We start from the raw sequence: 11,143 nt of genomic DNA, 5'->3' as shown, positions 1-11,143 counted from the left end.
CTCCGCACTAGCACAAAACAAACATGCTAAATAAACACATTTATTTGTAACCCAAGAAAAAACAGTACAACAATACAGTCATATTTGATTGCCTTTGTTTGATTGTACAGCTAGAACTTCGCATAAACAGCCACTTGACTTCGCATCGCATCTTCGTTCGGACACAATTAGGATCAATGAAATGTGGACCACTTTTGCACTGTTAAAATATTATCTTCAACCAAAACGAAAAGATTTTTAATATTTTTCTTTCCTTTTTTCAAAACGCATTGTGGCAATGAGAGTGATTCAAAAACAAGTCATTTTGTTGTACTTCATGAAACATTTAAAACATTTTAAGACATGGGAAAAATGAACAGTCACACAATATAGCCTACTCTCCACATTTGAAACTCTTTGTGGCAATGAGAGCGATTAAAAACAAGTTATATTTCGCATTTTATTGTAGCCTATTTCATGAAACATTTAAAACATTTTGAGACACGGGAAAAATGAACAGTCACACGATACTCTCCACTTTTGAAACATATTGAACAGCATATTGAAAGCAGTGTGTTGAGTTTCTCCAGCTTAAGCAGTTATTTGGCAGAGAAATAAAATTTACAGACCTACACATTGTCCAGAGTAGTGCAACAGTAATTTTCGTTTTTTGCGTCCTGCATATGCGTCAATAATGGTCTCAGGTGAGAGCTTGGCCGTAATGTCGCTTTCGATGTGAAGGATCGCAAGAGACGAAAACCTGGCTGCTCCCGTCGTCAACCGCAGCCAGTTCCTTATCCTCCTCATCGCAGAGAAGCTTCTCTCAGAGGTAGATGATCCAATCGGCAGAGTGAGCGATAACTGTAAAAGTTTATAGAGATTTGGGTAGGTTGTTTTTTACAACTTTTTTAAGATGCTCAATTGAAATTGGTGCGTTAGCAGAGGCTTTGACAAGCTTCATCTCAGCTTGCAACAAGAGGGGGTTAACTTTTAGTGCCAGAGGAGTGTATTTTTGTAATAGTGGATCAATTCCATTTTCGTCGCATGTCAAAACTGCGGCACACGTGTGTGCAAGCTCCATGGACTCTCCAGAGAACCTCCTTTCCAGCTCATTGATGAGAGTGTCCAGCACAGGGAAATATAGTTTCTGCTGGTAGCCAGGACTCTCTGCTGTTTCTTCGTGGGTTGTTTCCCTTTGCCCTAAAGTACTGGTAATCAAGAAACCATCAAGGGAGGTGGGCGGATTTGAAACACGTTTCATTTTGGGTGCGGCGGGGCCTGCGGAGACGTGAATCTGACGATCAGTGTTTTCTTCGGGCACGGCAATGTTGTTGTCCAGGCAGAACTGTTTGACTGACTTCCACACATCGCTCCAGTCTGCCTGGCTTTTAGACACGAAGTGTGCTTTCAGGCTGTCAGTAAGGGCTGCAGATTCGGACAGTGTGCAGTTGGATGACTGTAGTGCCTTGTGTGTAACGTGGATCACACGCAGTAGCTCCTCAAACACAACAATGCTTGTAATGAATGAATGTTTTCAAAATCAGCATCATATTTCGATAAAAAACTGCAAACCTCGAGGAAATTGCCACGCGATTCTGACTCTTCTCCCTCCTTGTGCCCACGAAAGGGCAATCCAAGTTTAGACAGTAGCCTCACAACATCAACTACTTTGCATAGATAACCTCTGTTCTTTTCTACTGTAGTTTTATGGCTTTCAGAAAGTTTAGCTGCAATAGATCCATTTGAGGATGAGCTGGCTGCTTGGAAGTTATTCCACTTAATCATACAGTTCAGATGGGCCTGGCTTTTCCCAAGTTTCTCTAGTTTACTGCTCAGTTTTTTCCAGTCACTCATGCCCTTTCTAAATGTGTCCTCAATGCAGCTTTCAGTCTGGAAATGGCGACAAGCAAAACAGTAGACTGAATAATTTCTAATGGAATACTCAAGCCAAGGGAAATTCTTGTAGAAGTACCGTATTTTCCGGACTATAAGTCGCTCCAGAGTATAAGTCGCATCAGCCCAAAAATGCGTCATGACGAGGAAAAAAACATATATAAGTCGCACTGGACTATAAGTCGCATTTATTTAGAAATTTATTTAACAAAATCCAAGACCAAGAAAAAGTTATTTAAACAGACTTTAATTCATTAAAACAGAAGGCATTTAAGTTATTCAGCTACACACAATAGCACAAAGAACAACAGGCTGAATATGTGTCCGGTATGTTGTTAACGTAACACATCAACAGTTAGCTATACAATAGCATAAAGAACATACCTGAGAGGCTGAATAGGATCAAATAAAAAAAATAAAAACATAACAAGACAGCGAGTCCAACAGTTATCGGTAAAGCAATTTCACCAAGCTCCCGCGATCTTATTCCACATCACTGAAGAGATATTTTTTCAGCGGTAAAACTAGCTGTAGTCTAGAGCGCATAGAGCGCTCTCTCGTGGCTGTAGACGGTAATGTCACCCCCAATTTCGGCAAATGATGCATTCACTTCATACCACAAATACATCAAAAACTCGCAAATAATAATCTGGGGCCGTCAGCGATCCTGTGACGAGTAAATCTTGGTAATTTTGATATATAAGTCGCACCTGACTATAAGTTGCAGGACCAGCCAAGGTATGAAAAAAAGTGCGACTTATAGTCCGGAAAATACGGTAAGTGGAAAATTATCGTTTTGTACTCCCAAAACATTTTGAGGGGAATTGGGGCAGAGCAGGTTGCTTGGGACAGCCGTGTTTTTCTCCAAGATCATCTTTGTTGGTGTTACCTGCAGCTAGCTCATCTGTGGCCGTGGAGTGAACGTCACGACTGCTAACGGTTACTGCTGCTGATCCAGAGCTGCTCGGTGTTCCCTCCAATTTCACAGCAGTGTCTGTTTGCATATTGTCATCATCGGTTACTGTTGTTTGTGTTGTATCCTTAGGTCCCGATGACTGACTACTGAGCTGCGTGCATATCCATTACCACGATTTTTGAGAGAGAGAGGCTTTGAATAGAGGGTTTTGATTAGCTTTGTTTTCCACAGGTCTTATTGTGTAAATTGATCATTAACCATATTGTCCTCTTGTGTATCAGACACGGTATATTGCTGCGAGGACTGAACCACTACCGTGGCGAGGTCTTCGCCTATCCAATGTTTTTACAGAGGGAATTGTCAGAGAGGGCCAATGTCACTTTCTTCTGCATGGATGTTGTCTTCAGGTAATTTTTCTCTGTCATATTGAAACTCGGTCAACCTACTGTACATTAAGTGACAAGTGCCTGTTTTTTTCAGTCGTTTTATATTGATGGCCAGGCAAAGTGTTGGTTAATGCCTACTAATGCTGTGCTTCTTTTTAGGTACTGGCCATACCTAAGCAAAGTGACTGAAGAATCATCAGATCTTCAATCGCTGATGGAAATGAGGCCGTTTCTCAGTGTGATGCATTCCAAAGCTCATACAGCAAAATGCGAGGTACCTCAAAGTACTGAAATTCAGATGCAACAGTAACCAGCAGGCAGCTAATGCGAAAAGTCGAGCAATGATTGATTTTTATTATTTTAATCTGGTATTAGTGGCAATATACTAAATTGTCAGTCTGTGATTACGATATCTTGTGTAGTATATTATGCAGATAAAATATGACACCTTTAATGTGAAAGTGATTTTAATGTGCACATAATCCATGATTGCATAACATTAGATTTTTAAAGTTATGGTATGAAATTAATCCAACACTATGTTGCAGGTGAGATGGGGTGGCAGGAATCAGGATGGAGTACGGAACACTGTTGGAGAGGAAGTTGAGCAAGTATGTTATTACAGACATTATTGTAACTATGTAGATATAGGAGATTTCACTGATACACAGGCACGTGCAGAGGAGGGGGCTTTGGGTGCTCGAGCACCTGCCCTTTTGCCCCTTGGTGCCCAAAGTGCCCCTTTGTCAAGGCAAAATTTCCTCTCCTTTTTTTGTAATTAAAGGCTCTTTTGTGGATGCCTGCCCAATCTAACTATTAGTAAAATTAATGAATAATAATTTAGCCGTAAATATAATGACCCACATGATGACCTTTCACCTGACGAACTCGTCCGGGACGATTCCTCACGCTGCACGCGCATTTTTTGATTTCGCGCGGCTACGCGCACTGCCAGAGGATATCTTCAACTCTGCGGCTGCTGGTAAGTGGTGTTTTATTCTCAGCGAAGTGATTTTGATGTTTGTTTACTTATTATTATTATTATTTTACAAGAACGACGTGAAGAGCATGCTGAGATGTTGTTTATATTGCTGTGTGTAGGCTGTAGAAGTAACGTTAGCTTGCTGTTTGAGGGAGAAAAGTTTCACGGGCGTCGAGGGGTCTGGTCTTTTTATGTTATTTGACTAAAAACTATTATTTTTACTTTAAACTATTATTATTATTATTACAGTATTTATTTAAAAAACGTATAGTGCCATAAAAATTATCATCACAAATCTGGTAAGAGTTTAGGCTTATTATCACATACCGTTAGCTTACAAATATCTTATGTTTTGTGTGCAGAAGCCTCTGTGAACATCTCCCCTAGTACTATTATATAGGCTACTATTATTATATTATTATATTATAGCGGCCTGGGCAGAATCTGCAGCTTTACAGCAGGTCAGTGAGCTAGTGAAGGTTCCAAACACTGTCAGCAATATTTACATCTTGTCATGGTCACATAAAAATGATTTAATCAGCTAATATATCTCTATATGTTTGTTTTAATGTCTACAGTCTCAGATCAGCTCCAGCAGTATCAGCAGCAGCAGCAGTAACAACAACAGCAAAGGCAGCAAACTCACTTAAGGACTTTAGTAAGAATGTACCAGAACAGGTATCACATTAATGTTAAAAATCTTGTAAAGTATTAATTGCTGTTTCTGTTTGCTTTGTTTTTATTTTCATTGTATAAATGTAACTCTTGTATTTGTGTAAATCAGTTTATGCCATGAAAATAGCCATAGATGCTGATATGGCATTAAATAAAACTATACTGTACGAAACATGGGCCACGTTGATTTTGTCCTACACAGTTTACTATAACAGCTGTTCTTTATTATTCTGTATAACAGAGAAGAAAAAGCCATCAGGTTGGGACAACTTAAGATACTTCAGTTTCTAATCCCAGAGTTATTAATAGGTGCACACTGCACATTCATAATTTGTTTTAACTTTTAAACGTAAAATTTGTCTTTTCTGTTCTGTTTCTTTTTCAAAACTGCATCAATGCATTTGCTACTGTATCAATACAGAATCATCCGTATTGATATATTACTGTATTGATATTTTGAGCACAGCCCTATTTAAAGCCTTGTTCCGCATGTGCCCCCTTTTATACTTTGAGCACCTGCCCCTCCAGAGGTCTCTGCACGGCCCTGCTGATACATTTATGTGTGAGACAAGCAGAGTGTGATAAAGGATAAAGTACATCACAAAGATCTATGCTTGCTCGAATGACCATCAGAGCACGATCTGAACTGTAGTTGCAAGTGCAACACACATTATGTCTGAGTAAAAAGTGAGTAGTGGTGGTGTATGCATGATACATCACTATTTCAAGTTATGTTCCCTCTGAGCTGCACTATTTAATTATATACACTCTTTTGATCCTGTTAGGGAAATTCAGTCTCTGCATTTAACCTATCCGTGAATTAGAGACGCATATACACAGCACACAGTGAGGTGACACACACTAACTCCTTACCACTAGAGCAGTGGGCAGTCAGCTGATGCGGCGCCCAGGGAGCAAGCCTTGCTCAAGGGCACCTTAGCCGTGGATCTGGACGGGACAGCAATGTTGGGGAACTTTCCCCACCCACTTTCACTTTCCAGACAACCACTTTCCTCCTGGTCGGCATTCGAACAAGACACACGCCCAAGGCCCTAACCAGTAGGCCATGGTTGACTTTTTCCAACCTACCAGTAGGACCCCATTTGACAAACCAGCCTGGTGACAGTGCAAAATCATCACCCAGTTTCATGGGATTCTATGGAAATGCTGACTTTCACAGCTCTGGCATGTCATTGTGAGGTTTTAAAATGTAGACCCAATTGGCAAGATCCAGCGTTGGTCCCAACTTTGAAAAATTGGGCTTGATCTTTCCTATTTTGCTGTCTATGGCTATGGCTGAAAGGGCGTGGTTGCTTTAGTTTCCATGGCATTCTAAGGTGGAGAGCAAGTTGACGATAAGATATTAGTTAAACAATAAGTATGGCTACATGTTCACATATACATATGTTTTTGTTTATTTGTTGTTGTTTTTTTTTGGTAATGTAATATAGGAGTACATTAATTTCTGTATTGTTTATCTAGGTAAACAGCTTTCTCTCCAGGGCAGCTCTTGTCACAAAGTACATGACAAAGGCAGGTTGGTATGACACATTACAAACCATACGCTGTGATGAGGTATTTCTGACTCCTAAAATGTAATTTCTCTTTTCTCCTTGCACTAAAGTAATTGTTGTGTTAGGTCATGTCTAACTGCAATGGTCTTTCCCATGTAAATTGATCCAATCACACATGCAGATTTATTTTTTTAATCAGGGAGAGAGAATATGCTCACTCAACAGGCCATGGGGTGGAACAGAAAAAAGACAGAGAAGCTTCACAAAGTCTTGGCCTGCAGATACATAAAAGTAAGGACATTTCCCAATGGTCCTCTTGCCTGACACAACATACATTTTAACAACAAACAGCAGAGCTGGAGTCCATCCATCTGTAATAAGCTCATTCATCCATTCATTTATAAACTGTAGATGAAGGGAATTTCTTGATCCCGGTATTGGCTGAAAGCTTGCAAGCATGATATTTTTTTTTTATTTTTGTGTGATTTAAAGATCTCTGAGAGGGCAAAGCTGGCAGCTTCAGTGATTTCCGCCAGAAGAATGACATCACTGAACAAACAGCACAGGAGTGGGTGTGTGATGTTCAGGAGTGGGCAGTCACAGGTAAATCATGCGTAGCGCTTAGACTTTTCACAAATACAACTGTTAATTACTTTGTTCAAATATGAACTACATATGGTGATCAGAAATGTTTAAATGAAACAATAATTTAATTGTGTTACCTATTTAGAGCCAGGGAGCACAACAGAACAGGGAGCAACAGAGAATCTCAGGGGCTGAGATAGAGAGCATCTACGCAAGAAGCAGGCCCTTTATCGTCAACATGGTTGGTTGACTAATATTCAAATGGCACATTTTAAATGCAAACAAACAAAAACTGTTTTCCTGATAGTTTTCTTATTTCACTTTGCAGATAGCAACCAAACAAGACAAAGAAAAAGTGGAAAAAAAACTGCTGTACAATGCAATTGCAGAGGATACAATTGACGAGGAGTTGGCCTCCAATTTGACAGAGGACTACATCCTGCCTTGGGAGAGATGTGAGGATGGTATGGTAGTCCTGACATGTTCTCCAAAATGTATGCCTGTCTGTCTACGGTATTGCAATGAAAATCTCTCTCTCTCTCTCTCTCTCTCTCTCTCTCTCTCTCTCTCTCTCTCTCTCTCTCTCTCTCTCTCTCTCTCTCTCTCTCTCTCTCTCGTATGTTTGTGTTTATAACTTAATCATCATAAATACTAAATCATTTTTCATATTTCCATCAATTCCCTCTACCTAAAGGTCACTCCTTCAGGTTAAGACGGTCTCTTTTTGACCAAATTATGCTAGTTAGACGCCTTGAGGAGGAGCAGAGTATCCTGGTGAAGGAGATGTCTCAGCACATTACGTCTCTTCGTAAGGAGATAAAGGGAGTGGAGAAGCTGAAAGAGAACATCAGAATGGGCTGTAAGTCAAATTTTTTATTTATTTTTTTCACTTAAATATGTATAGTCCCTTTTCATCTGACTGGTACCAGTTCAACTCACCTCAACATGACTCTACTTGGTTTGGTTTCTAACGTTTCGTTTTCCACTGCATAAAAGTACCATTTCATGTAACTGGTTGCTATAGCGACACTGAAGTAAACTACCCTAGCATCACCAATGTGGAAAAGATGGTAACAGCAATCACTCCAGCAGATAAAATCAACAGTATTCTGAATTCATCACAATACAGACACATTTTTGGGGAAATGGCAATATTTACTCTATCAGCTGTTCTGTCGTGCTAACACTGAGCTGCTGCTGAGGGCTTGCTCAGAATGTAAACATTATGATGCTAGCGATAACAATGACCACAGAGCAATCTCCAATATTTACACATCATTGTTGGAAGTTCAACAGAGGTGGAACCAAAAGTGGTTGGTACCATAGTCAAGTGGAGTTGGTACCAGTCAGTGGAAAAGAGCCACAAGTTTTGTTTTTTCTTTTGTGTTTTCCCACACCCATATTAGTCATACCACTCTCCTCCACCTCAACATAGCCCCCCATCACACACAAACAGTCACAGCTTCTGCAAACCCCCATCCCTCCCCTACTGCACTATATACCCCCAATTTATGCAAAGTATAAGATGTCAAACACATGCAATTTCAATGCATTTCTTACATCCATTAACTATATGCATATGACAATAAAATGTCATATGCAAACAAAGAAATTGAGTAACATCTTTGTCATATGTGGTTCTACATGCTATAATTTTGGAACAATACTTGTAATTCTCATGTTTATGTACGTTACAGACTTTGGTGACATGTCAGAGGATGCTGCAGCTGGTTGGAAAAGTGTCCTCATGCGGAGGTCCTCTGCACTGGAAGTTTATGCCAACAAGCTGTGAGCGCATATAGTGCTATAGTTGATGACCTCCAGATACAGGACACAGAATGCAGAACGGACACTGATGACGAATATGACCTAGTAGTCCAGAGTCAGAAGAAGATTAGGAAGGAGACCACTCTGTTTTGTTTTTAAAATCTGTCAACTTCCCATTATCTCTCACCCATTCTCACCCTCCCTTAATAATAACAACTCATAGCACATGGCTTGTTCATTCTTCACACATCAGGCAAAAGATACAGAAGCATCACTAGCAGGATCATTATAATTCAGGGATACTACCTACCCCCAGGTAGCCTAGCCATGCCTTCCTATACACTTCCGCTCGATTTTCATCTCCCTACAGTGCTAGTTTGGATTTAAATCCATTGAGCTGGTTGTCTCCGGTGGCAAGGAGTTGTGAACGCTAAGCTAGAAATGCTATCAGTCAAGGGCTGATCCTTTCTTTTTAAACTTCAACACCTCCAGCCAGCAATAATTTATTGCTACCAAATGGCCAGACCCAGGCTACCTTTTATTACCAGGCTAACCCCCAGGCTATCAGACACATAAATATGCACTAACCCTATGATAATTCAGTTATCAACATTAGGTGTTGTTAAATGTGAAATTATTTTGCACTGCAACTTCATATACTACAATCATGAGTGTGAACACTATATCAATGCAATATCTACTGAATGGATTGGCTCTCTTCATGGACTGTTTTATGCATTCTGGACTGTGCATTTTCAACTTCAACTTCAGCACTTAAAGGACAGTATGGGGCTCATTTATGCTCTATTGAATTTTCTTGTGTGTTGGATTTGTGTTGTGGTACACGTGAGCACACAAAGAGATTTCTATCAACTGTGGAAATGGCTACAATAAACTTGAATGTGAATTTGAAAATGTCGTAAATTATTTGTGATTGTATATAAAGTGCATAAACTACATAATTGCCTAGTAGTCTTCATTGAGGGTGATGATAGGTTCAGAGTTGGAAACAGGACAGCAAGATCGTATAGCCAGTGTCTGAAAGTATAATAAAGCTGCATGCCAGATGTCCACCACCACTGATGTTTCACAGCCTCATATCTCTCATCCCTGGACATTGCTCAATTTACCAGCCGACCAACTCCAGACACCTTCTTTTTTCAGAAAATGGAAAGTAGATTGTATCTTTAAAAGTCATGATAAGCTCCAACTCCAAGTTGATTCTGATTTAACTTGATTTGGATACTCATTTTTTATTGACTTGATTGGCCTGCATTCAGGCTACACACCATTGTATCATCACTCATGGATCCCAATCAGTTTGCTTACCAGGCTGTGGAAAATACTATCAACCTGGCTGTTTACTATGCTACATTTGGAGTCAAATAACACCTATGCATACATAGCTTAGCATATAACATGATAGATCCTCCTAATCCGTTCTCCAGCCTGCAAGTCATGAAAAGCAATATAGCCCTGTGTCACTTGATCAGTGGTGCAAACCCCCAGCAACAGTACAGTACAACAGTTGCTCCAACTGCTGGAGGAGAAACGATCTCTCTGTCAAGATCAAGTTTGCAGGTGATGATACCCCCATCATCAGTCCCATCAGAGATGAGTCTCAGTGCTCCATGGAGGTGAATTGGGATGTAGAATGGAGTACCAACAGCAAATTTCATCATGAGGAGGAGGCCAAAGTCCCAGTTATTATAGTTGACTAGCCCATAACCCTGATACTTTTACATTTATGGTGTCTCACATCAGACATAATGAATTGAAATGGGAAATTAACATCCCACCTTATGAACAGGCACAGAAAAACATTAATCAGACATGATCTGGCTCATTAATAAATCAACAAGTTTGTGTAAACAAACTCTTCTATAAAGCCATATATCTTATTGATCACTGCCTGGTATGGAAGGTGTGACAGACAGTCACACTGGATGGAAATTAGAGAGGACTGACACAAAAGCCCCTGTATTTAGAAATAATTGATATATGCATAATTTCTAGTGAATACAATAAAATTATGAAAGGATATTTAAAGGTCTTCTTGTTGCAATCCCCCTTCCCCCCTAATTAAGTCTAATTTCATTGTATATAATTTTCACACAGCCCTCCCTTGGATACACATCAGCTTAACCACTATCATGCAAGGACACATTCAAAATTTTGTCACCATTTACACTACCCATGTTAAAGTGTAGATTTGTCTAAGTCTAGTTTGTGATTTCAATAAAGACGGTCTGCTGAACATCAAGAGGAAAAAGGACATTCCCTTGTACCTGTGACTGAGCAGTAGACTGGCCATTTATAACTACCACTATGATGGGGAAACTGATGGGAAAGGACAGTGAGGACACTGGAGGAAGGATGAATAAGAACCTGGAGGTAAAGGATATACACTATTGTCCATAAGGCAGATTCTGTCCATTAGGGCTGG

General features: G+C 40.0%; 1 protein-coding gene and 1 long non-coding RNA gene across 2 annotated transcripts; both read left to right on the top strand.

The window, feature by feature from the left end:
• Window positions 1-3,756: 3,756 nt before the first annotated feature.
• Window positions 3,757-6,636, top strand: LOC143738555 (uncharacterized). Its single transcript, XR_013203901.1, has 3 exons — window positions 3,757-3,785; window positions 6,314-6,368; window positions 6,545-6,636. It is a non-coding gene; the product is annotated as an uncharacterized LOC143738555 (long non-coding RNA).
• A 207-nt stretch (window positions 6,637-6,843) lies between these two features.
• LOC143738554 (uncharacterized) lies at window positions 6,844-9,612 on the top strand. Its single transcript, XM_077230556.1, has 5 exons — window positions 6,844-6,948; window positions 7,076-7,171; window positions 7,259-7,394; window positions 7,625-7,789; window positions 8,628-9,612. Exons 1-5 carry the CDS (start codon window positions 6,886-6,888, stop codon window positions 8,720-8,722), a joined length of 555 nt encoding a protein of 184 aa, XP_077086671.1. The 5' UTR covers window positions 6,844-6,885; the 3' UTR covers window positions 8,723-9,612.
• Window positions 9,613-11,143: the final 1,531 nt, after the last annotated feature.

Source organism: Siphateles boraxobius, unplaced genomic scaffold, assembly GCF_051911475.1.
Source record: "Siphateles boraxobius isolate OS27281-9 unplaced genomic scaffold, OSU_SipBor_1 15, whole genome shotgun sequence".
NCBI lineage: Eukaryota > Metazoa > Chordata > Actinopteri > Cypriniformes > Leuciscidae > Siphateles > Siphateles boraxobius.
The sequence above is the reverse complement of the archived record's forward strand: the minus strand, read 5'-3'. Positions and strand labels throughout refer to the sequence as shown.